Genomic DNA, 27,556 nt, shown 5'->3' with positions numbered 1-27,556 from the left:
TGGAGCAAAGAAAACTTTAATATCATTCAATTTAGATTATTTTCATGTCAACCAATCTGACATTAAGTAGTTAACATGTATAAGCTGTTAGTCAATGTAGTGTATTAATAAAAAATAATCAAGAGTGATAATGAATGTGATCAATTTTGCAAAAGAAGGGTATTGTATACATGACTCCCTAATAATAATTCGTATCATTGATTAATTGGATTCGTAATGCGTTTACACTCAAAGGAAATCGCCAAGTTAAAGAGAAACTAATGTAAGAAAAACTTTACAAACACAATAGTTAGAAACATAAAAATGGACGTCTAAGGGTTAAATAAAGCGACAACTAGCAAATTCACTCATTGAAAGCGCAAGAAAGACCAAAGGAGAAAAAAATAAACTAAGGTGTTTGTTGGTACATATTGTAATTCCCGATGACCAACTTGAAAAACTCTCTCGTTATAATTACATGTACCAAGCGGCCCAGTTGATTGGACAAAGCTACGATCACATCCTTTGTACGTAAAACAGTTCAACGTTTAGTCAGAAGACACACGCAATACATATACCAAAAATTAAGCAAGGTGCTTGTTCATAAATTCACCCATACGCCCAAGTGCCAACGTGCAGGCATCCTCGTTATAATTTCCAAGCGGACCTGTGGGGTTGGTGAAAGCATGGCCGCAGCCTTCGTACATAAAAAGTTCAAAGTTCTTATTATGTTTCTGCTTTTCGGCAAGTAACTTTGCGTCAGCTGGTGATGAAAAGCCTATATAGTCATCAGTTGACCCGAAGTGAGCCTGAACGGGAATCGTGATCGTGCCGACGTCACAAAGTCCCTTGCTTGGGATACCATAAAAAGGGGCAGCGGCTGAGATTTCAGGAACCAGGGCAGCTGCTGCAAGGGAAAGAGCCCCGCCCATACAGAATCCGGTTACACCCACCTGTAAAGCGAGAATATGCTATTTACTATTGTGACAAAAATGAACAATATATGGCGTCCAACCATTGCATTATACGAATCATTCCCATTAAGTGCAGCTCAGTTGTTAATTCGTGCAATTATTAAAATATTTCTTTTACTTGATACCCCTATGCCCTTCACCTTAGATCTCTTGATCTCAAATGTCTTCAATAACCACCAGCATACTAATGTCAGTGATCTCAGTTCTAGAAGTGATATATTGTGGTAACAACGTGGCCAATGAAACAAAGTTGCTACAAAGCCCGGTTGCCTTGAACTTTGATGTGAGGACCTTAAAATCACTATGTCAACGCAAATCTAGAGTTCATGTGGAAACAGATTTCATTTTACAAACCCATGTAACTTTAACCTTTGACCTCAATATCAATAGGCTAATTTTTTTCCTCCCAAATAACAGGCATACAAATTAAGACGATTGCAGGCCAAAGCATTATCTGGATAGCAATCGTACTGAAAAGAATTTCATTTTACATCCATATGTTACGTTGACCTCGACTTCTGATCGCAATATCAATAGGCGCTTGTCTTTCCTCCCAAACAATAAGCATACCAGCTTATATGATTGCAGGTCAAATCATTTTATGCAGTGATAATGTTCAAAAACATATTTCATGGTACATTAAGTCCCTAAGACCTTCACCTAAAACTAAAAACCAATCGGTATTTATTTCGTTAAAAGTTACCATAATGCCAGTTTGAAAGATTGTAATGCAACAGCCCCTATGAAAATCTTGCAGAAATTAATGGTCTATGACCATCTAACCGACTGTACCTAACTTTTGTGTTATGAGGTGTAGTAAGATTGTGGCGTCATGTTAACAACATGCATCAAATGTTTTCATTGTAACCTCTGCATATAGGTTTGATTAACATCAGTAATTCAAAATTATCCCATTCCTAACAATGTCGTAGTTATTCATACACCTATAATCCACACGACAGACGACAGCATGCTCGACTATTCAGGGGGGTTTCTATTAAGTTTATAAGATAAATTGTTACAAAGTTATCCTTCATCCACAATAGGTTATCTTAGAAGAAAATAATGTAAACAAATGTATCTTCGCGAAGCACATGTATGTTAGCGGCATACCTTTGTACATCCTTTGCTAATTAGAAACTTAGCGGCTCCCTGTATATCAGCAACAGCCCCTTTCCAGTCTAAATTGTCCATCAGATGGGACGCCTCCTCGTTGTCTGTGGCCAACTCCCCACGGTACAGGTCTGTTACATATTGAAGAATATGGTATGTTTTTTCATGGAACACTACTTTATCACTTACGGTCAATTCTTGTAACATGGAGTTGTTATCGTGCATACTAATTTTATAAACATAACTATTTATTTTTAATTAAATGTCTGTCATTATTTGGTACACTGTATTTATGTCGAAAAAAAAGACCGTACTAGCACAACCATCGATATAAACCTTAATCTGTATTTATCTTTAAGCTAAATGGGTTTATAGACGGGAACTATGTGTGTCTTGTAAACATTTGCTTTACATGCCTACCAGCCATCAGACTGTCACTTCTGTCGTCTGTACATAGCGGACTACTTTTTTGGACCGTCACAATATTTAAAGGTCAAATGCAGTATACGCTTCAACTCGTTAAAATGTATCATTCATTAGTTCTTAAATTTATATATCAAAATGCAGTAAAGGAATATATTTTAAATCAATATACTTTATAAAAATAATAGCAATAAATTATAAGTCACATACAGAATTTCTATGATCTTTTTAAACGAATGCAAATTAAAGCGCCAAACTGCAAGCGCTTGCCTGCTGACACAATCACGGGATGGCATCATTCATTCGATTCAAGGACGCGAGTGTCTTGGTATTTTGAAACGCAAATGCATTGAAATATGACATATTTGTGTGTTTAGGGTTTTATGATAAATAACAAGATGGCATGAAAGGCCCAAAGTCGCTCACCTGCGATAACAAGGATTGGGACAAATCTTCTGGCCAAGTTTCATGAAGATCGGAAAATAAATGTGGCCCCTAGAGTGTTAACAAGGTTTTACTATAGCCATATAAGGCAAAATACCCCGCCCCCTGGCAGCCATGTGTTTCAACCAACCGACATTATTTTAAAACTCGTCCAAGATATTATCGGGATGAATCTTCTGACCAAGTTTCATGAAGATAGGACAGTAAATGTGGCCTCTAGAGTGTTAACACGATTTTACTATAGCCATATAAGGAAAAATGCCCCGTCCCTTGGAAGCCATGTTTTTTGAGCAAACATAATTATTTTCAAATCCATCTAATATATCAATGAGACCAATCTTCTGACCAAATTTCATGAATATTGGACAATAAATGTGGCCTCTAGAGTGTTAACATGGTTTTACTATAGCCATATATAGCCATATAAGGAACAAGAGACAAAATTGTCACAAAACCAGGTTTTCAATGTGAAAAAAGTCAGATAAAGGGAGACAACTAAAACTGAACGTATTTAGTTCAGTTTTAGTTGTCTCCCTTTATCTGATAATTCTTTATAATTAACCCCATTTGTATCAAAATAAATATATTTTTTGTCGTGGTGACCATGACCTTGGAATTATTGACGTAATTCTTTCGTGCCACACACCGTCTAGAATTATTGACGTAATTCTTTCGAGCCACACACCGTCCCATGATGGTGAACAAATGTGCCAAATTATTTTAAAATCTCACAATGAATGACATAGATATGGCCCGAACAAGCTCATTAATGGCCATTTTTACCTTTGAACTCAATGTGTGACCTTGACCTTGGAGATATCGACGTAATTCTTTAGCGCGACACACCGTCTTATGATGGTGAACAAATGTGCCAAATGATTTTAAAATCTGACAATAAACGACAAAGTTATGGCCCGGACAAGCTTGTTCCGCCCGCCAGCCCGCCAGCACGCCAGCCCGCCGACATTCGCCAATCTAAAAACCCGTTTTTTCCTTCTGAAAACCTGGTTAAAAATGCCCCGCCCCTGGTGGCTATGTTTTTAAAACAACCAAAACCATTTTCTAACTCATCCAAGATATCATTGGGACAAATCTTCTGACCAAGTTTCATCATGATCAGAAAATAAATGTAACCTCTATAGTGTTAACAAGGTTTTACCATAGCCATATAAAGAAAAATGCCCCGCCCCCGTGGTGGCCATGTTTTTCAACCAACCGGCATCATTTTTGAACTCGTCCAAGATATTATTGCATGAATCTTCTGACCGAGTTTCATGGAGATCGGACTTTAAATGTGGCCTCTAGAGTGTTGACAAGATTTTACTATAGCCATATATTGCCATATAAGAAAAAATGCCCCGTCCCTTAGCAGCCATTTTTTCAAGCAAACGTTACCATTTTCTAACTCATCTAAGATATCATTGCGACAAATCTTCTGACCAAGTTTCAATAAGATCAGAAAATAAATTTGGCCTCTAGAGTGTTAACAAGGTTTTACTATTGCCATATAAGAAACAAGAAATATCTTTAAAAAAGATATACGGCGTTGATTGTGGTCGATGTTTATGAACGATCAAAAGTTTTCTCTATGAGATGAAAAGTAGCGGATGCCTTTTTTCTGCGCAGTTCTTAGCTACATCACAAGCAAATCAATTACGGGGTGTTGCGCCAGATTTCGTGGCTTATTTTGCTTTATGTGATATTATTACTCAGATATCTATATTTACAGAATAGAAAAACACAAGAAACATGAAAATAAACGAGTGCATATAGGTCAGCCGGCAATACTCGAATCTTATTTAATTGCATAATTATAGTATAGTGAATTATTGTGCTCATGCTTAATAAACTGGTCTAAATGGATAAATATTTCTAATTAATTTTATCAAAATTGGTCCTTATCATGCAAATGTTGAAAACATATTAAAAATCGATGATTGACATACCACAATAATATCGCCGAATATCTTTATTTAGTATCTTTCTGATCAAAACAGACTTCAAGTGCACAAAGTTTACGAGACGGCGTTTATATAAAGATTTCTGCAACTGACCGCAAACTGACCTTGATACCTTGCGGATTGGAATGCAATGCATTAAAGTTAGGTAACAATTCTGCTGCTGAAACGACGGCTTGTTTACGCCAACTGTACACGACCAAGGCAACAGCTGTGCCTAAAATATTGATATATCGACAAAGCGACTAAACGAACTATTTACTCCACCAGACAAAAATAGCATAGATTCCAATTTTAATCCTTCAATGAAAAGATCGCAACCCCTTCTGCGAACTCCGGTGATGAACTGTATATAAACTCTGACTTTCACACACTGGCCGCGAATTGACCCGAAACCTCGCGGGTTGAACTGCAATTCAAGTAAGTACTAAATATGAGAATATAGCCTTTAGTATAAACGCTTTTGCGCTGGTAATTCTCTGAAAATAAAAGGTGAACGCACAAACTGTACTTATGTCGAAAATTGATTGTGAAACTGTTCTATCTATTGAGCCTTTTCATTAGAGATAAAATTGTTTCATGCAGTAAAACAGTGTAACAAAGACGCGGATATGTTTCCAATGTTCTGGTGTTATATTCAAATCAGCCAATGGAATAAATGAAGTGTATTCATTCGTACCTAGACGCGGGAAATTTTATTGGACACTTACAAAGGTCAAGTCAGGGTGAAAAGCTGGCTTAATACAGCTTACGCCGAAAAATGCCCCGCCCCCGTGGTGGCCATGTTTTTCAACCAACCGGCATCATTTTAGAACATGTCCAAGATGTTATTGGGATGAATCTTCTGACCGAGTTTCATGAAGATTGGACTATAAATGTGGCCTCTTGAGTGTTAACAAGATTTTACTAGAGCCGTATATAGCCATATAAGGAAAAATGCCCCGCCCCTTGGCAGCCATGTTTTTCAAGCAAACGCTACCATTTTCTAACTCATCCAAGATATCATTGGGACCAATCTTCTGACCAAGTTTCATGAAGATCAGAAAATAACATGGCCTCTAGAGTGTTAACAAGGTTTTACTATAGCCATATAAGGAAAAATGCCACGCCCCCTGGCGGCCATGTTTTTGAACCAACCGGCATTATTTTGCAACTTGTCCAAGATATTATTGGGATGAATCTTCTGACCAAGTTTCATGAAGATAGGACAATAAATGTGGACTCTAGAGTGTTAACAAGATTTTACTATAGCCATATAAGGAAAAATGCCCCGCCCCTTGGCAGCCATGTTTTTCAAACAAACGTTACCATTTTCGAACTCATCCAAGATATCATTGAGACCAATCTTTTGACCAAATTTCATGATTGGACAATAAATGTGGCCTCTAGAGAATTAACAAGGCAAATGTTGACGCCGCACAACGCACGACGCACAACGGACAAAAGGCGATCACAAAAGCTCACCATGAGCACGTTGTGCTCAGGTGAGCTAACAAGAGGGCCTGAAAGGCCCAAAGTCGCTCACCTGAGATAAAAAGAAATTACCTGTTCTTTGCAGCCTAAGATATCAATAGAACACATGTTCTAACCAAGTTTCATGAAAAATGAACAACAAATGGCCCCATGGCGGAAATGTTTTTCAACAGACTGGAAGCATTTTTGAACTCGTCCAAGATATTATTGGGACAAATCTTCTGAAAAAGTTTCATGAAGATCCAACAATAAATGTGGCCTCTACAGTGTTAACAAGGCAAATATTCATGACGCACAACGCAAGACATACAATTAACAAAAGGTGATCACAAAAGTTCACCATGAGCAAAAAAATAGTATACTCATAAAGATTGTCACCATGTGTGAAGATCAGCAAGTGTCATTCAGATTGAACTAAAAATGTGACTAAAAGTATTCACATAGTTTTACTATAAACAACTGTGCGGTCTCGTTCGCTTACGCAAGTGAACCGGTCGCGGGACGGTTACGAGTTATGTAACTGTGTGAGCACTTATGTAATACGGAAATATTTATCGAGTCTAATCAAAGAACGCTTATTTCTTACACACTTACTGGTTGTAATTCAATTAACTAAAGGCGCCCAGTCAGATACGCCTGAATACACACAAATAATTTTTCTATAAGTGAAAACCTACGCAGCTTTAATGAAAATAACTAACTTTAGTCTAAAGAATCTATGCATCGTTAAAAATGAACAAATAAAGCAAATACCTTAATGAATGTAAAAAGAAGTTCACAATCTGTAAAAAAAACTGATATAAATATTAGTTACTGTTAGTCTAGAAGTTGCTTCAAAAATTTTGTTTATAAAATAAGTTTAACTTAATCTAAAGAACACAATTTATGGAGAGTGCAAAACTCCAGTGACTCAAATGTAAAAAAATAAAAAGGATTTACAAAAGTTATTTCAATCAAGAGTCTTTCTAACTTAGAAAATACCAAATAACAAGGTTGCCATGGAAACAGTTTCATAGCACAGTAGTCTGCTAAATACACCAAAACACAGTAGGTTAACTTTGCTTATCAGTAAAGATCAAAGATAAGGCTCTACAGTGCATTAGTACATGTACAGCTATTTTATTAAATTGCATGCAAACTACTGTCTTTATGTACACCACATTTTATGAAAGAAGTCCCAGGTTTATACATGGGAGTTAACTATTAGTTAACTATTAGATAGTATGTACAGGTTATCTTTCTGTAACATTATGGCGTATCACAACTAGACTGTTCAAATGCTTTCACTAAATACATATAGAGAAAACTGCCCCACCCCCTGGCGGCCATGTTTTTCCACCGATCTGGACCATTTTCGAACTCAACCGTCATATCCAGAAAACACATGTTCTGACCAAATTTCATGAAGATTGGACCAAAATGTGACTTCTAGAGTGTTCACATGTTTTCACTATATACATATAGAGAAAAGTGCCCTGCCCCCTGGCGGACGACGGAAAAAAGGCGATTACAAAAGCTCACCATGAGCACAGCTCAGGTGAGCTAATAAAAAGAAAGGGAATAATTAGGTTGGAATATAGGGCTCGAATGAAACTGGTGATATTGAATTGTATACGTCTTAAATAATGTAGAATGTCCTCGATGACGCGATATTTAAAATTATCATAAAATTGAGTATTTTCGACGTAGTGGTATTTTCTACTAACACACATTTTCCGGTAAAAAAACGCGTATTTTTTAGTTACTTTGCATACGATGGGTTCATATAACACGCGACCACAATACGCGTTCATGGAAAGAAAACGATAAATAAACAAACTCTGGACCGTATACAATAGTTTTCATCAATTTCGACTAAGCCCTAAATATTCCATGTAATCAATTAACATTTAAATAATTTCTGATTGAATTAAAATGTTGTGATTTCGTCTGTTTTACACACAGAACATTACAGAATAGCCACGTGATGCTTTTTGTAGTATATATAAAATACATTTCAACATAAAAAGGTTTTCCCCGAAAAAAGAAAATTGAGTGTTTATTAAGTAAAACTATATAAGGATAGCAAGCACCAAGCAAAATACTATAACAAATGTATCTTGTACTAACACACGAAATGACGTGTTTTGAAATATTAAATAAATGAGTACATTAGGTATAGGTTTAATAGATACATTATTCTTTCGATAATGCACCTAAGAAAATAAAATGATCATTGGAAAGCATCATGATAATCAATATTACAAACATAACACTGCAGAATTTCCAAATCATATCAATTTTCCAGTTCAAGTTGCATCACAACAATTTTGAAGACGGGTGATCATTTTTGTACTGCATAATAGAGTTGATTGTGACCGTCTCAAATACTCTACATAATGTACAGAACATGCTCAGTTGGTGACTTTCATTTTGTTGAAAAGGCCACACACAAATGTAAACTGGATTTGTTGTAGTTTCGGACTTCAAAACTTCTCTACTAAACTATTTAAAACAACACACTTTGCTACTTCGATAGCCTAAAAAACTCGCACAGCGTATTATCCCGAAGAAACGATCACCCCGAAAGCCAAAACCACCGCTCCAAGAAGCACATCGTCCCTAACATCTGACATCGGAGAACCTAAACAACGTCCAACCAGTCACACAATCCCCCTTTTTTTAAACATCTCATAAGCCACAAAAAACGTACATACAGGAAAGCCTGCAAATCCAAAGACTCCCAATACAAAGAGCACTTAAACCAACTCCGAGCTCGTAAAAGCGATAAGTACGAGTGCAAGCGAGCTTACAATCCATTTTGTATAACATATTGCGATCATGGTAAAAATTATATTCTTTCATAAAGAGCATGCGCTGTGGCAGTTCTGGTGTCTCCTCGCGGAAGAGAGAAGACGTTGCACATAGTTTAGTATTGTGTTTACCACTGAAAACCACAGCTACCGCCCAACAATGACTGATGACCCATTCCCAACTAAACGTTGACATAACTTCTCTTTTGGAGTTGAAGGAGGCTCAACGAGACGATTAACCCCAAAAGGGCTGCAGGACCTGACGCAATCCCGACACGGTTATTTAATAGACAGCAACAGCAATAGCCTCGGCGCTAACGCTAGTCTTGCTGCATCCCTACAGCAAGGACGCGTCCCAGCTGAATGGAAGTTGGTGCATGTGACCCCAGTCTTCAAAAAAGCAACCCGGCTAACAACCGATAAATTCACATAACATCCGTATGCTGCAAACTGATGGAACACATCCCCCATAGCGAGCCCATGTCTAATTAAGACAAATACAACTTCCTCCCCGATCAAAACGACGGCTTTCGGCGAAGACGCCGCTGTGAGTCACAACTTATAGTCACCATACAGGACCTTGTTGCATCAATTGAAGCTGGTGAGTAGATCGCAGCGATTCTACTCGACATATCCAAGGCGTTCGATGGTGTTCGGCATTTACGACTCCTCGTGAAACTGAGACACAATGTTATCAGAAGACCAGTCCTATCCTGTAATGGAAGCTTCCTACGTGGACGAAGCCAACCGGCTTTAGTTGAAGAACAGTTCTCCAACTCATCCGTCGTCTCATTAGGGCTCTGTCCATGGACTACTGCTCTTTTTGGTGTACATAAACAACCTACAAGATACAGTAACATCACAAACCCGGCTTTTTGCCGACGACAGCCTTCTGTACAGAAGGATCAAGACAGCAGAGGTTTCAACAACCCTCCAGCTCGACCTGGACTTCCTCCAAAAAATGGGAAAAAGACTGGCAGTTGTCATTCAATCCAGTAAAGTCGGAGTATGTTATAATTGTTAGCATCTGTAAAGGAAGGGGTGACATCATGTCTTGGAAATCTCATGTAGTCGAATTCACTCAAAAGGCAAGCAACACCCTTGGCTTCCTGATGCTTAACCTGCCCAGCTGCCCACCTAGCCTCAAAGCTCAAACATACATCCCTTAAGTACGACCAAAATTGGAGTATGCTGCAACTGCATGGGACCATCACACACAGACGTGCATCGACCAGCTTCAAGCTGTTCAAAGACGCGCGCTGCTCGCTAGGTCTCCAAGAAAGACATCAAACAGCCCAAAACACTATGATGTACAAAAGCTTTAACGACCTGATTTACATTCCATCTGACCCATACCTCCACCCTCTCATCAACAAGTGGCCACACTATCAGGTACACCATTCCATACTGCTGGACAGACTACGGTAGACACCTCTTCTTCCTGTCAGCAACAAAACCGGGGAGTCAACTAACAAACTACCTTGTGTCCCCAGCCTTGAAGCTTTCAGGAAGGAATGGCACCAACTCAATCCATCAATTAGCTTTGTAAATAGTTTAACAATCTTCCCTTAATTGCGCCACACAATCACTCCTAAACTGTTTTCATTGTATGACAATGCCCCAGAAATGTATCTTGTACAAAACATGTAGAGCAAAAAGAAGAAAAATAAGAATAAGAGGAAGACTATTTCAAGTTGCATAAAGGCACATCCCACAAATAATTTGGATGTAAATACGCAAGGTTCAATTATGTTAATTTAATCTGTTTTGGCTATTGCTTTCAATAATTAAAGAGTAATATTGGAATCGTCCCACCAAAGATTTTCTTTTTTAATATTGTAGGATAAATAGTATACCAGTTTAATGTCCTTGTGTACTTAAATTTATCTGACTCTTCTTAGAAAGGCTAATACGACTGAGGGGCTAGGCAAGCCTTGTCATGAAAACCTTTCTTTAACTGGTTGGATAAATGTGCCCTTTTTTCTATGGTTATTCTTTTACATTGACAATAAATATCTCTCACGTACATCCAAAGGCAAGTTTTTGAACTCGTCTTTAACATGATGACAATACTGTTTAAAGTTTAATTACAATGTTTTTTCACCATTTTGGAAATTAATTTTGTTGATTTTATGCTTACAAATACTTTGAAATAGATCATAAAAGTGATTTCAATATGATATTTTCTAAGCTTCAACTTATAGAGCTGGACTGGAGATAATTTACATGTTAAGACTTATGAACAAAATTATTCTTTTTTGGAAACCTACAATTGGGAATTTTTAGGTCCCATTTGGGAAAAATATATACTTTTCTCCATTGAGAATGGGTCCCCCTACCAGACCCAAATTTGAATGAAACAAAAAAATCTGAATTACTAATGTTATATAACTTGTATACTGTATATTGTTGAATGTAAAGTACTCCATATATCTGAAAATAAAGATTCTATATTTGATGACCTGGAACAAGTGTAACAAAGTTTCCTTGCGATCCAATGAGAGCTGCCTCTTTGATAATCTGTTCATTCATTCCCCACCACTCCTGCAAAAAAAAACAAATCACATGTTACTTATTTATCACATAACCATGAATTACTATTTTAGATTACTGGTAACCAAAAGAAGTTTTTAATAATTAACACTTGTTGGTAGCTAGATGCAAGATTTTCTACTATTTAAGATATAATCGTACACATAAAGCATACCCATTAATTTTATAGTTATTTAAAGCACATGAACAAATATCTGCCTACTTATATAATTTGGTTTGTGTTCCAGAAGATATTATTAAAGTACTTTAATAATTCTTAAATATTTAGAATTTAATCATGTTTAAAGGGCCAATCCAGATTAAATTTAATCAGTTTTTGATGCAACTAAACTGAAAGTAATTTAATCCAAAAACATAAGAAACATACTTGAAGAACTATAACCCCTTTTTTGGTCTGACTGACATCTCCTTGCAGAACTCCGGTGCAAGAGCCCTTGGCATTTGTAGAGTCAAACGTTACCTTGGACATTGTGTTAAAAATGCGAAAGGTCTGACGGAGAAAGTTGGTCAGAAAAACCTAAAAAAATAATTGTTCAAAAGCTGAAAGCATTATTATTGAGAATATTTGATGCCATGTCACTTAAACAATGATAATAATAACAAAAAAATAATGGACACATGAAAAGGGATTCAGTTTAATATTTGAAGCCAAAATAGTTGATAATAAATTCCCAAAGTCATAATGAGGTTTATAAAGTTTAATTAATAATATAGCAGGGCTCAACATTAACTTTTGAAGCCACTTGTCCAGTCGGACAAGTAGACCATAATTTCACTTGTCCTGACCAAAAAGCAACTTGTCCTGACCATAATATCTTATTCTGCTCAGTACTTTGCAAAAATAATGAAATAATACAAAATGCTTGAATCGTAAAGACTTGAATCGTTCAAAATACATGTAAACATAATTGTAGGCAATTTCAATACAAAAAGAACTGACTAGAATAAGAGGAAAACTCAAGATTATTGATTTTTAAACATTATACAAAGCCATAATACCTGACAAAAACGTGTGTGTTGCCAACATCAAACAGAAAATGTTAAAAGTGATACATATGTACAGTACTTAACTGATATTAAAAAAAAAATCATTCTATACATAGAGAGGACGTCACTACTTTAATTGTCTGTAAGATCGGTGTGTACCGGTGTCGAAAAATGCATATTCTTTACAAGGGAGAATATTCTTGTTATCTTGGCAAAGACAAAAAATGTTAAGGGTTGCTTCCCTTGTGAACAGTACAGTGTAGTACATGTATCACATGGAACTAACGGAATATCTCGGGCTCCGACGATTAAACGTATACAAAATATACTCAGAAAAGTTGAGTGATATCTCAACAGAAATAATGGCTTTAAATGCATTTTTTCTAAGTTATACAATTATAATGACCACTTGTCCCGTCGGACTAGCAAATTCTTTATTTACTTGTCCGGACTAACAATTTGGTTGTCCCGGACAGTCGGACTACCTTTAATGTCGAGCCCTGTATAGATTTTAAAATTTCTCTGCAAAGAAATGCATGACTTATTTATATTTCATTAATGCAATAAACTAAATTCAAAATTGTTAGATCTGGATGGTCTGACAATTCATAGGGAAGGATCCGTAATCAAATCAAATCATATCAAATCAAATGAAATTTATTTTGAGTCGGCAAGACATATAACTAGTAACATAAGCTGCAAAACTTTTGAACCGACTAAACAATAAATGTAAACAGTAAAACAAGAGTAAAACAGCTAAAAAGAAGTCATATACATGTTAAAGGGTGAAACACAGATTAGGACAATAATTACATGCAATTATATCCTTAGTGGTGCATGACATTTACCACCCCTTTATAAGATAAATATTTAGTAAATATGTTAACAAAGATAGTTTTTCTGGGGTTTAGTACAGTTTGTTGCCCTGTTCCGACGGGATTTTGACATCGACAGGTCAAATTGTATCAAAACATTCAATGATAAAGAATGTTTATGCTGGGATATGTCGACCAATTACTTGCCTAAATTATCACAAAAGATTTACATGAAGTTCAAAGTATTTTTTCTCATATTTATTGATGTTTACATCGCACTATGTTGCCCTGTTCCGGTGCCTCTTTTCAGTTCCGACGGCTCACCGTTATTTTTACTAACCCTTAAAAATCACTAAAAGAGGTACATTAGGGGAATGCAAAACGTCTTAATATACTGCAGAAATAATATTTGCACAACTATTGGGGAACTGGCACCATGTTTAGTTACAAAATTAAAGACAGCGTTATAAAAGGCTATCACCAATTTAAAATAAGGCCTCCAATGCATACCGAGTTAAATGTGGACTTAGAATATACAAATTTGCATGATGAAAATGCAGCATTAGTGTGGATTCCACCTATTGAGGACTTTCCTCCAGAAATGAGACAGAATGTAACAGACCAAAGTCGTTTCTTAAGATTGTGTGACATTGCAGGATTGCCCATAGGCCATGTGCCAAGAGTACTAGCTGGTGCATTCAGAAAAATCATTGAATTGGAGGGTAAAATCACCGCTTTAGCCACTGGAGAGCCCTGCCCTAGCTTTGCACCCTGGCAAGCCCCAGAAGCAACAGGTGTGGGTGTGGTCATTCCATGTGACTACATCATCACCTGTGCAGAGAATGACTTTAATATCATCTCTGATGCCATAGATAGAGAGAGAGAGAGAAAGAGAGCTTCTGGGAACTGCATTTACATTTACATGGAGTCCTGCAGTCTGACCCACTGCTAGAAAGCCTAAATTTTCCCATGTTCCTGTTGAAAAAAAAGAATAAATTTAATAAAAGAGAAACAGAAAATGATTAAAAAAAGCATGGTGATATCGGATGTTAATGCCTGCTTACAGTTAATATTTATTGTTTGGGCCATACTAGGAGTCTATATCAACATATATACCGCCATGTGTTGGAAATATTTTAATAATCTCTTTCATATCAAAATATGGACAGACAGACAGACGAACATAGATAGGTTACTGAAATAGGATGTCACCCTTTATGTACCAGTCCCCTTATGTACCACCCCTTTATGTACCACTATCTGACCCTTTATGTACCATATATATAATATATTGAGATAAATAATATATGCTTTAATATGAAGGTGTGATAATAATGAAATGTATTTTGTGACGTATTATTTATGAATTTAGACTAATATATTGCCATAGATTATATTTTATGCTAGCTTGTGTGTCAGTGACTGTCTTAGTATAATTTATTAGCCACAGTAGTAATAAATGATTCATTTTCTTACCTGAAATTAAAGTATATTATAAAAATCCATTTGTCACTATCTTATCTTGACTAAGTCTAACTAAAATGTTTGTATTTCCTATTGTATAGTTGAAATGTGATACTTTGAAGAGAAGAGAAAATGACCTTCATTCTAAAACTGTAAAAAATAAAATTATTTCCTTTTTTAGTCATGTTTAGAGAATGACCTTAATTTTCAAACTGTGAAAAAATAAATAAAAAAATCCTTCTTTAATCGTGTTTACCAAAAAAAAAATAACTGGTGGTGTCATCAAAGAATGTCTATTTGTGGTATAAATAAAGTTATTAGGTACCTATGTAATTATAAAATTATCACGTTCATTTTCAAATAAAAAATCAAAGGGAGGATAAAGAGAAAGTTTTCACAGGTTATTAAGTAATTAAGGCAAGTGTTGTTGCTCAATTGTTAAAGTGTGTATATATGCTGGTGATATTAAATATGTAAAACCATGCCAACATCACGGCAGACATTATTTTTCTTGTATTGATTGTTTTTCATTTGTTATTTTTTGTACTATGATGTGTGCTTGTATTTGTACTGTTTGCCAATAAATGAAAAAAACTCTAATGATTTGAATGATAAATGCTCTTTGCTTTTCATGTGCTACTTCTATGTATATTTTCATTTGTACTGTTTGCCAATAATCAAATAAAAGTATTCCATCATCAATTTTGTGTTTGGCTTTTCATGTGCTACTTTTTTGTATTAGGTATTTATATATGTATTAAAATTACCATATAACAGAATAACAATAGAAATTTATGATTTGATATAGAAAATGTATTATGAGATTATGTGCTGGACTATGTTATTGTTATGTAAAATTAAATAAAAGTATAAATGTTGTTGTTAATTGGTCTAATTATTTGAGGAATGTGTCACTTGTGAAGAAGGACCCATTTGGTTTGGGATGTTTACTAAAAAAACATGACATTTCACACCTGGCATAGGTGAGGAATTTAGAGCTGTTGAGCACCAGACAGTGTCATTAGTCTTCATTAGAGATACTCTAACCATTGCATAAGATTCATTTCATTTTAGCTTTATCATTTTATTTTTGCTATTGGAAATAAAACAATTTATGAATGTGAACAAAATTTCAATTATAATTCTAATTGAGATGGGTTTTTTAAATGTTGTACATGTAATTTAGATTCTACATTTTTATATTTAACATATATTTTAGCAATATTTTACTTAGTAAGAACTGAGTTACTAAGTTACTGAGTTTTATTTAACTTTTTGTTTGGTTCTTAACATTTCATTATGAATTGCAATTACAATATGTATATAACATATAATTCAGCAATATTTTACTTAGTAAGAACTGAGTTACTAAGTAAATCAGTTTTATTGAACTTTTTTTTCCAAATTGTCAAAACTTTTCTGATAGCAAGTTATAAATGATTCAGTACAATTAATTGCAATGTTATAGTAGACAATATTTGATTAACTCAAATTTGACTCGATCAACACTTATTAATGCCCATTGACACTGCTATGAATGAATGGACAACACCTTCATAATATATAGGTGGTACAGAAAGTCTCAAAGTGGTACATAAAGGGACTGGTACATAAAGGGAATGGTACATAAGGGGTCACACCCACTGAAATATTACTGGAGTCTGAGCAACTGACAATACAACAAAACAAGAGTTGTAAATTGATCATAAATTGTAAAATTGCAGGAATTTGCTAATTGCCCCTAAGGACACCCATCACTCAATTAAACGTCAAATCCACCGGAACTGGTCAAAAGTTATCCATTTATTTTTGTTATAATTTCATTCAGAGAACATATATTGATTAACATCATATTTTTAACATATGTTGTCTGTACCTGTGCAATAACTTCTGCACTATAAAATTTTACCTGCCATGCCTAAGAAAAATTTGACATGAAACTCATTATTCAAAACGCCATTTTCCCGATTCTCCACCAAGTAAAAACAAGTAAACCTGCCATAAAGTATGTTGGGATTTTGTTACCTAGGATAAAGATTTCATCGATCATGTACTGCTTGTTCAACAATGGCACGTGTGCGAATAAAACTAAACCACTTTCGATTTGTGGCCGCCGCTATTTATCGGAAAAACATTCGGACTCCATCGGAACCGGTGAAACGTCGGAACAGGGCAACGAACTGTATTCATATAGCATTTTATTGATGATAGAAAAGTTGCACATTGTTAAAAATTACAATCCATTGTATGTGCATGCATTACATAAATAAATAAGGGGCCAGAATGAGACCATAGCATATATCATATTCCATTGAACAAGTATCCGAAGTTCCAAAGGATTCTTAAGATTGGTTCTAATGGATATTTTTGCACAGGTGGAGATTGGTGTTAATAAAGCAACACGTATGTTTAATATGATCCAAATTTCTTGAATATATGACACTGAAATTCAAAACGAAGCATGAGCCTTACTGAACTTTGTGTTGTTTAACCTTTATAATGGCCAGTGATATGTAGCCAAAATAAAATCCATTCAGACAGTGCACTACGGTTTCACAGCACGAGCTCGTTTGAAAGCTCTCATTCTTTTTATTCTTAAATAACATGCCGATCAACGATGCAGAGCAATAGAATACGAGTGCCAATCAAATATTGAAAGAGAAATACCGCAACATATAGGATTTACCATAGGCACCTCTATCGTTCCTTGTGGTCACTTTGCGATTTTAACAACAAAGTTGTTTGTGTGAATATCAACAGAGACCGGGAAATTCAACAAGAAATTGTTCGCGTTATTTATTCATTATTTAAGGTACGAAATAGGAATTAAACTTAATAAAACTTCGAAAATTAACTGAGAAATTGTAAAAAAGCATTTGATATGAAATATCTGGGTCAGTCTCGGATAGCGACAGTTTCTGTTTCTTCCACCTGAAAAAAAATCAATAAAAATATCACAAGGATTCTGAAGATTGCTTCTTATAGAATATATAACTGTGGTTTCTTCGCAACAACCGCCAATTTGTACCCTAATAGAACTGTCTACCAAATAAAAATCAAGTGTATAGTCCATTCGGGCATTCAATCTAAGCTCCAACTGTTGTCAAAATGTATTGTGAAAAATAAAATAAAGAGTGCAGAATCAGTAAATTATTTCGAGAACACTTTATTTCTTGATGTCTGATAATCACATTTACTGGATTTTCCGCTTGAGTTTATGCCATTATGGTTACAGTACTCCTGATATCACAACAGGTGTGCAAATTGGCTGGCTCAATAGATTAATAAGTTTCAAATCAAAACAAGAGTTCAAAAGCCAACAAAATGAATGACATTGACAGTCACAACTCGAACCAAATGAAAAATCGTATGCTGATGCAATGTTGTTTTTTTTCTGTTCAAATTATAATTTCTGTTGGACTGGGAATCCATTCTCAATCATGAAATTTTATCTACCAAAATGAGGCATTAAAATGTCCAATTTAATGGACACCCCCCCCCCCAAAAAAAACAAAAACAAATTCTGCATTTAGTTTATCTCCCATCCAGCTGTATAAATTAAACCTTAGATAATATTTCATTGAAAACACTTATATTTCATTTTTTAGTATTTGTGAACAAAAATACAGCAACAATGATTTTAGTTAAAACAATAATGATTTTAAGCTCTACTATTATATATGAAATATATATAGTGGAACTATCCTACTCAAGCGAGCGTGCAAATGTTAAAGTTTGCGTACCACCTCAAATATTTTCAATGTCCCTTAACAAATTGCTTTTATATTTTGCATACTTCTTTACCAACATAACCCCAACCTATAAACAAGAGCAGACAATTGTATCAAGCATTTTGTAAGAATTATGGCCCTTTTTTCACTTAGATTTCCTATGTTAAAGTTTGCGTACCACCTCAAATATTTTCTATGTCCCTTGACATATTGCTTTTATATTTTGCATACTTGTTTACCAACATGACCCCAACCTATAAACAAGAGCAGACAACTGTATCAAGCATTTTGGAGGAATTATGGCCCTTTTTTGTCTTTGTAACTTTGAATATTTTGTTAAATTTTCTGTTTAGATCCACTTTACTTCTCAGGGGTTTCGCTGTCGATCGCCATTGGCGCCAAATGGCGCTAAATTTTTTAAAATGGGTCCAATTTTTTAAAATTGGCGAATTGAAAAAAACCGGTAAAATCCTATCCGAAAATGTACTGCGAATCAAAAGCACGCGACCGAGCATTAGCGGCCAGCGTCTGTCAGTTGTAAATATTGATTTACGACGATGTTAGCGACCTACAGTGCAGAGTGCAATTGAAATCACTGAAGCGTGTAAGTGTTACAGATGGTGTTTTAACTGCTACTGTCAAGTTTTATGGGGGTTATTATCTGATTAACGGCTCCTTTATGATACATTGTATTAAGCAATAAATTAGGTAACATGGGGACAAACTGTCACGATGATCAATAATTATAATGATTATTAGGGCCGCTATTTTTTAAATCAGTTTATGAAAACCATGGGGCTGGCAAAAGCATTTATAATTTCTCTACAAAAACAATTAAAAACTTGTTTCAACAGGTATTTGCGAGCATTTCTTTTACTAGTTTCATCAATATAATGTTCTGGGAAGGATATAATTTGATTAAGATACCAACAATTTCTGAAATAAAAAGTACCTGTATATCATTTATTCGATGTACTAAATTTCGGATATGTTAAAATTCGGACATTTAAACATAGGGACATTTATGTGTTGGTTTGTTGTTGATAGTAGAAATATGTTTTATGTTATTTCAGGCAACTAGAATGGATGGTGGCAATTATCTGGGCCTTTCTGTCAGGAAATAGGCGTGAAAAACATTCATTTTATTGAACTTGTAAATCGTCCACCACTAACAGAAAACGTTTTAACAACAGAAGCTGATGTATATATCATGTCCAAATGACCAAATATAACTGTGTAACAATTTGAAGTGAGATGATTTATTTTCTGGTGTTTTATATTTCACTTTCCCTTTTAGATGATGTACATTGGTGTGTTTCTATGTTTAAATAATTAAGTTTGAAACATGTATGCAGCATACTGTTAAATACATTGATGTTAACATTATTATATTATTTTGGTTATCTGGGTTTATCAAGTTGATAAAAATATATTTACCGTATATGCAAATAAAGCTTATTAGGACTTATGAAGGTATGACTTATTAAGGTACTTATTGTTTTTTATGTAATAACATACTTTTTAAAGTGATAATAAAGTCAATGGCATTAATGTAGTAAGGTTTCTTTAAATGATTGTTCTTATTAATAAGATTGGAATAACCGGCAGTTTTCACGCCGCGAAAAAGTGGCGACAACTTTTTGGGGGCCAGTGAACTGACTTCTTAAGTATTAAGGCTATTGCTTTCAAACTTCAAATACTTTCTTACCATCATGATGTTACTGTACCTGGAAAGTTGAATTTGACCTTGACCTTTGAATGACCTCGACTCTCAAGGTCAGATTAATAAATTTTGCTTAAATTGCCATTACTTGTTTATTTAAGGTCAGATTCAATTCATACTTTGACAAAACAACACTATCCTGACATACCACAATGGACTCCACCCAAACTATCCCCCACGCCCTACCCAAGAATCCCCCCCCCCCCCAAAAAAAAAATCTTTTTTTTTGAAAGAATATCTATTTAATGACCACACACCCACATTATACCCTCCTCTGCACGCTGTCCTCTTACAACTCTTGCTTTCAATCCAATATGGTGAAAAAACCTTTATGAATGTAAATAAAGATAACTTAGCAAACAAAAAGGTCCTACTTACAGCAAATTGTGTGGTATGCTTTTATAATATTAATCATATTACGTATTTTTTTGCCCCCGGATCGAATGATCAGGGGTATATTGTTTTTGGCCTGTCTGTCTGTCATTCTGTCTGTCTGTCATTCTGTCCCAAAACTTTAACCTAGGTTAAAGTTTTAGGTTAAAGTTTTGCAATATAACTTTTGCAATATTGAAGATAGCAACTTGATATTTGGCATGCATGTGTATCTCATGGAGCTGCACACTTTAAGTGGTGAAAGGTCAAGGTCATCCTTCAAGGTCAAAGGTAAAAAAAAGCGGCACATTAGGGGGCATTGTGGTTCTGACAAACACATCTCTTGTTAATTACATGTAAATAAATAATATATTTAAAATTATTTTATAATGAAAAATATTTTATTTAAAGCTGTGTTCTCAATAACTTTGCTGACAATCGGCAATGTATTTGGCAAAGCAACAGGTTTGTGTTATTGATAGTAAAATCCTGACTTCTGTTCATCGTAGAATGCCTCAAGAGTTCCAGGTGCTGAAGTGCTTTAACTGCAACACGTTTCAAGTCCACCAGGTTAAGAAGGCATTAAAGTGGGCTTGCAAGATGTGTGGAGAAAAACAGTCCATCAAAAAGGTACTCTTTCTTGGGAACAATTTTTCACAATTGAATTGTACACTGTGTATAATAACATAAGTAATAACAGTGTTATTTATCTCACATACTTTTACAGCTTTTTTCAATCTTGGGGTATTGCTCTTATTAATTAATTTTTATATGTGTAAATAACAAAAACCAAACATTTGTTTCAGCAGATGGCTTTGGGATGTATTTTATTACCCCCTTCATCACATCCCACTCAGTCATATATCCCCATATTTTTAAAGTGTGCAAAAACATATGTTTTAGTGGATCAGGAAAATAACAAAGTTTTAATACTCCAGTATGTTCCAGTTACCAGCATTGATTGTAAATATTTATTGTACTGTCAAACAATACAACAACCACTTTCATACAATACATGTATTTTTCATCACTCATACAGTTGTAATGTAACAATATTTGCAATTAACAATTGTCTGATTTTTTCAACCCTTAACATTTCCCCAAAGTGTCTAGAATGCTAGACATGTAGCAATACAGACAGGTATTCGTTGATGCAATTTTTACTGACCACCTGCTAAATATATGTGCAAACTCCCAAAGAATTTACCCCACCTCAAAATTCACAAACTTTTTACAAGATCAACCTAGATGATAAAGCCTGGATTGATAATATCACTCTTTTCACTGTTAACAGTTTTTACAGGTGTTAATATCAATGTCTGTGCTTTCAACAGATTTTATTAATTGTTTGGAAATATGAATGTATTCGGCATTATATTAAAATAACATTTTAAATACTGGTAAGGCAATTTTTGTAGGCCTGTTAATTTCTCTCAATGCTTATGATCCACCTCATAAAATGTGTAATTCATGCATTTTCGATTATTTTCCAGGTGCATTTTGTACAGAATGATCAGCCTCTTTTCTAGACCTCTGGTTATACATGTACTTTTCCTCAGTTTTGAGAATGTTGAAAGAGTATTAAGACTAAATAATCCATTTTAACTGATTTTAATAAGTAGTTATACAAGTATCACTATTGATGTAATTTGTTTTACCATAATTGCAGGTTTATGGTGGGGGTACTGGTGCCGAGTGCAGACATCATGTGCAGAAGCTGAATACAATGCGGGGGGAGATGACAGAAAGTTCTTGGCAACATGAGGCTCAGAATGGCTCATTGCCATGGCAACCTGAGAATGGTGACTACGAAACTACAGCAATGACATCAACTCTGGATATTGGGCCAAGTTCTGATAGTTTGGATACGAGTACTTCCCAGGTAGGTTCTTCATAATGATTCATATATTCATAAAAATTATCATACCTGTTATAACTTTATGCCTTATTTTTCATGATGCGTGATATTGTTTATTGGTTACATTAAACAATGACATATAAATATTAGGTCAGGTCCAATACTGCAATTAATATATGCTTTGCAGATTAAAAATATGTATTATCTTTTTTTACAGCTATCCATATTATTATTGTTAGGTCGATGTTTTTGGATTTGTCTGTAAGTAGGTGTGTCGGTATACCATTGTTCATGTGCACTTTTGTATAGTGATTACATTGGAGGTAAAGCATACATTTTAGATTTTGAGATTGCCATGTGATAGGTAAATATCAAATGAGCTTGTATCAAACAGTTATTCATGAACCCTTTTGCCTACAATCATCTATATTAGAATATTGATTAATTGGGAGGAAAGAGTGGTGCTTTTTGTCCCCTACCGGTTTGCGCTATGTGTGTCTGTCTGTCAGTCCGTCACACTTTTTCTGGATCCTGCGATAACTTTAAAAGTTCTTCATATTCTTTCATGAAACTTGAAACATGGATTGGATAGATGGCAATATGGACATTATGCACATCATTTCATTTTGTTCCTACATCAAAAGATCTGGTTGCTATGGCAACAAATATATAAAAATAATAATTTTGACAATGGTGGAGACGGTAGGGGACATATGTTGCTTGGCAATAGTCTTGTTTATTTTTAGGTCAACAATAAAGATCACAGGGGCTTGTAGCATTTGTTTTCAATTACCATACAAAATCTTTAGAATGCTTTGATCAAAGATCATGGAAATTGTAATTTGTTGTAGTTGTTATTTGGTTGGAAAGTAAAACATTTATTTAGCTTATGTCACAAAGGAAATAGCCACAGTGGCTTGTTTAATAAAATAGAATGAACAACTGTCTTTTTGACCTATGAAAGTCTAGAAGGATATGTTGGTGGCTTGGGAGAAAAGAAAGATGTCTATTGATTTTGGGGTTAACAGGATGAAAATCAAGGTCACATTGGTTTGTTATATGAGATTTGTTTCCAGTTAATATATCTAAAGCATGCATAAAATCATACAAATTAGTCAAAAAAGTGGTTAGTCTTGACAATGGAGGATTGATTTTCAAATACTGGTAAATACATCAAAGGTCAAGGTTGAAGGGATTACTTTGCTGTAGGTTTGTGGGCATAAGTTTTACAAACATATCTTGTTTATAACGACTCATGGTAAAAAGAAGTATGCCCACTAAATAAACACATATGTTTCAAATCTATAATTACAAAAAAATCCTGTTGATACATATAGTATGTGTATTTTTAAACATTTTAATTTAGAGCAAAAAGTGGGTACAGTTTTTGGAGTCCACCAATGGGGATGAAGAGGCAGATGACAGAACAGATGAAAATGACGACTGTTTGGGGTATTATGACACACGACCTTTTGTCAAAAAAGGACATAAACGCCAAAGGTAATGGTTGAACAATTACAAGTTTATGATTAACATTGTTTATATGAGATTAGAAAAGAAAGCATAAATCTGTTTTAGAAAGCTTACATGTATTTTTAATGTGTATGGCTTCAGGGGATCATTCTTGACATTTTCTAAACATGCAATGTTATGGTACCGAAATGGTAAAAAGGAAAGAATTTCATTTTGGAGCTTTAGCATAGAAGCATAAAGTTATATAGTATCAACACTTTTGTGCTCAAGGTACTTTGCAGAGAATAGACCAAATTTAAATATGTATTTGCTTCACAGAAAAATGCTTGATCCATCTTTGAAGACATCCAAACCTACACACAACCAGATGCTTAGAAGACCTGACAGTTCTACTGAACCACTCAACAACAACTGGACAAATTTAGGAACAAGTGACAGTCGAATGAATCATCTCACAGTCAGTCTCAATCATGATCTCACAACCAATAACCAGGACTTTCATGAGACAACACCTGTGAATATGTTGCCAAGCAATAAGAGGCAGAACAATCCAGTTACTAGCACATCAAAATGGAGTAAGTTTAGTTTTTATAACAATATTGAAAACGCATGTGAAGAAAGGCGTCTAGAAAAAGAAAGATCAGGTTATGGTAACAGAAGTTCCGATTCACTTTTACCAGTGGAAAAGGGATTTGCTAATAATTATAAATCTGAATTTTCCAACTCGGCTGGTAATGATGAAAAATCTGGAACACTAAGTCAATCTTCCTCAACGGGGAGTTACTGTGGTAGTATAACTGGTGAGTGTTTTATCAACCACCAGGCTCCATTTCCAGATCCTAGACCCTATACATCTTTCGACGATCTCCAGCCATGCAATGGTGATTTCGAATCTTGTATTCCCTCAGCAGGTGGACCAAACCATCCTGCAAATGGACCTGTAATCATCAGTAGAAAAGTGAATCCAGTATTTTGTGGCAACTCTAAATGGAATATGTTTACTGGTAGTTCTACAAGTACAACCACTTTACCGAAGCAAGTATCAAACTCAAGGTTATCAACATTTGTGCGTGAACCTAGTTTAGATGTATTGCCTGCTGAAGCAACTGTTACCTGTTTGAATACAGAGTTGGAACCAAATAAAGTTCGAGAATCTGTCGAGGGAGCTAATAACATTGTTTCACATATGTCTAATACTACCCAAAGCTCAAAGGAACCCAAAGTGTCACAGACAGATATAACAAGTAAGGGAGGCGCTGCACGTAAATTATCTTCTCAGAAAAAGTCCAGTAAAGACGAAAATAAAGGACATTGCAAGAACAATGAGCACCAGAAAATATTCAGTATTGGGGAAATTAATGATGACGATTTCAAATTATGACAATGATGTACAAACGATTAAGATGTTTTAACGGATTAAATGTTACTTTTTTTACATTAGAAATGCTAATATTATTAATTATATGTTTAATTGAATAAAAGGACACTGTGTACAATACTATAAGTTTGTGAAATGGTAAATTAACTAGTAATATTGTTTGTTTATGCTCTTTGAAGTTATATGTGTGCATTTAACGTGTCAATGCTTAATTAAAGGTCATCACAACAGTTGCTTAATTTTATATAAACAAACGCTGCAGTGTTTTAGACAAAATATGAAAAGGGCATCAGGTTTTTGTGTGAAAAAGGCTCTTCAGCCGTTGTATTAGTATTATCCCTGTCGATTATTTTTAATTAAGCATGTTTTATATATATTTCATATTACATGTCTTTTCACGTAAAACATTCTATTAATGGTATTAAGAACACTGGTTGCTATGTAAACATGTATTTAATAACAGAAGGATCTTTGGGTAAATATGTATTCAATGTATTAAATCTTTAAATTAACTGTTTAATGATGAGATCAAATCCTACAAAAGGCATGCCGGTAGAATCTTTGGGTAAAAAACATGTATTTAATGTATTCAATCTTTATATTAACTGTATAATGATGTGATCAAATCCAACAAAGGCCATGACAGTAGAATCTTTGGGTAAAAAACATGTATTTAATGTATTCAATCTTTATATTAACTGTTAAATGATGTGATCAAATCTAACAAAGGCCATGACAGTAGGATCTTTGGGTTAACATGTATTCAATGTATTAAATCTTAACATTAACTGTTTAATGATATGATCAAATCCTACAAAGGTCATGCCAGTAGGATCTTTGGGTTAACATGTTTATATTTTATTAAATCTTTGTATTAACTTTGTTGTATAATGATATAATCAATCCCAACAAAGGTCATGCCAGTTGGATCTCTGGGTAAACATGTATTTAATTTATTAAATCTTTAACTTTGCTGTATAATCATATGATCAAACGCAACAAAGGTCATAACAGGTGGAATCTTTAGGGGGCAGGGTGCTGCCCACCTTCCGTTTAGCCCTTTCCAGAGCGCTGCCGATTGAATTGGAAACCTTTAGTTTTTGCTACCTTTTTAAGCTACACTGCAACTTTGATATATAGTGATGTGCAATAAATTGCAAGTCAGGCGTGATTCCATTTTTTCACCCACTTTAATTTTCTGTCTTAGGTAGCTAATCCATACATATACATGCATGAATGACCTGACAAGTTATATCGTGCTGCAGATAGATCGTGATCTTTGAACCCCGGGAACCGCGATATAACAGGGTTGCAGTATTCCATATTTCGATTTATAATGGTTGTACGTGATGTATTGATTTATGAAGTATTGTACTGTTTCATGTATTAGACACATCTTTATTTCTATACTGTAAATGAATATTGTATGTTTCACCAACCAGCAATACTTGTGTGTATATTGCTCTTTTCTGTCATGGCTGAATTTCGTAGTGAAAATATGATGAATATTATCTGTTTATATATATATATATATATATATATTATTTATTTTATTTTTATTTTTCATAATGACCTGACAACTTATATCGTGCTGCAGATAGATCGCGATCTTTGAACTCTTTTCTGTCATGGCTGAATTTCGTAGTGAAAATATGATGAATATAATAGACAACCTCCTACATGTATTCAGATGAATGGCAATAATAACTAAAAGGATAATCTTTTTCTTTTGTTACATTCAATTTAACCCTTTACCACTTAGATATGTATTTTGATGTGTTTGTAGCCCCTTAGAAAGTTAAATTTAATTAAAGACCTTTCTTACTATATTCAAGTTTTAAAGCCTTCATTTCCAACCCTTAGATTCTGATCAGCAGCAAAACGGCATGAAACCTAATTGGACTGCGAGTTACTCGCAGGCTGTCCTGGTTTTATGCTGTTTGCTCACAGCCATTTTCACTTTGACTCTGAGTGGAGTTAAGGTGCACCTTACATTGACAAATGCTTAACCATGTGCAAACAGCATCAAACCAGAACAGCCTGCGA

The 27,556-nt window shown here is 34.7% G+C and overlaps 2 protein-coding genes across 4 annotated transcripts; one reads left to right on the top strand and one right to left on the bottom strand.

Annotated features, from left to right (window-relative positions):
* LOC127847783 (protein usf-like) lies at positions 1–17,825 on the bottom strand. Of its 3 annotated transcripts, none has more exons than XM_052379923.1 (5): positions 17,662–17,825; positions 12,077–12,226; positions 11,619–11,700; positions 2,067–2,197; positions 1–932 (listed from the first exon to the last, which is right to left on the bottom strand). In XM_052379923.1, the coding sequence occupies exons 1-5, from the start codon at positions 17,662–17,664 to the stop codon at positions 564–566; spliced, it is 735 nt and encodes a 244-aa protein (XP_052235883.1). In that variant the 5' UTR covers positions 17,665–17,825; the 3' UTR covers positions 1–563. The 3 variants fall into 3 exon arrangements, with proteins under 3 accessions (XP_052235883.1, XP_052235884.1, XP_052235881.1); XM_052379924.1 differs by having other exon boundaries at positions 17,643–17,716; XM_052379921.1 differs by lacking the exon at positions 17,662–17,825 and adding an exon at positions 17,468–17,622.
* LOC127847782 (uncharacterized) lies at positions 17,497–26,681 on the top strand. The gene is made up of 5 exons (XM_052379920.1): positions 17,497–17,787; positions 21,311–21,431; positions 22,471–22,683; positions 24,026–24,159; positions 24,451–26,681. Exons 2-5 carry the CDS (start codon positions 21,312–21,314, stop codon positions 25,511–25,513), a joined length of 1,530 nt encoding a protein of 509 aa, XP_052235880.1. The 5' UTR covers positions 17,497–17,787; position 21,311; the 3' UTR covers positions 25,514–26,681.
* The last annotated feature ends 875 nt before the right edge of the window (positions 26,682–27,556 follow it).

The sequence above is a fragment of the Dreissena polymorpha genome, chromosome 10 (assembly GCF_020536995.1).
Source record: "Dreissena polymorpha isolate Duluth1 chromosome 10, UMN_Dpol_1.0, whole genome shotgun sequence".
NCBI lineage: Eukaryota > Metazoa > Mollusca > Bivalvia > Myida > Dreissenidae > Dreissena > Dreissena polymorpha.
Note: the sequence above shows the minus strand (reverse complement) of the source record. Positions and strands in the feature narration are given on the sequence as shown.

What these genes read in the sequence shown, in the direction of transcription:
- LOC127847783 (XM_052379921.1), bottom strand. Translation starts at nt 17,581, where the DNA reads ATGTTATTTAAGAATAAAAAGAATGAGAGCTTTCAAACGAGCTCGTGC. An exon ending in CTTTGTTACACTTGTTCCAG is followed by an intron (nt 2,198 to 11,618) that starts GTCATCAAATAT and finishes AATATGTAACAG; the next exon opens with ACCTGTACCGTGGGGAGTTG. An exon ending in TTAGCAAAGGATGTACAAAG is followed by an intron (nt 933 to 2,066) that starts GTATGCCGCTAA and finishes CTCGCTTTACAG; the next exon opens with GTGGGTGTAACCGGATTCTG.
- LOC127847782 (XM_052379920.1), top strand. Translation starts at nt 21,312, where the DNA reads ATGCCTCAAGAGTTCCAGGTGCTGAAGTGCTTTAACTGCAACACGTTT. An exon ending in AAAAACAGTCCATCAAAAAG is followed by an intron (nt 21,432 to 22,470) that starts GTACTCTTTCTT and finishes CCATAATTGCAG; the next exon opens with GTTTATGGTGGGGGTACTGG. An exon ending in AAAGGACATAAACGCCAAAG is followed by an intron (nt 24,160 to 24,450) that starts GTAATGGTTGAA and finishes TTTGCTTCACAG; the next exon opens with AAAAATGCTTGATCCATCTT.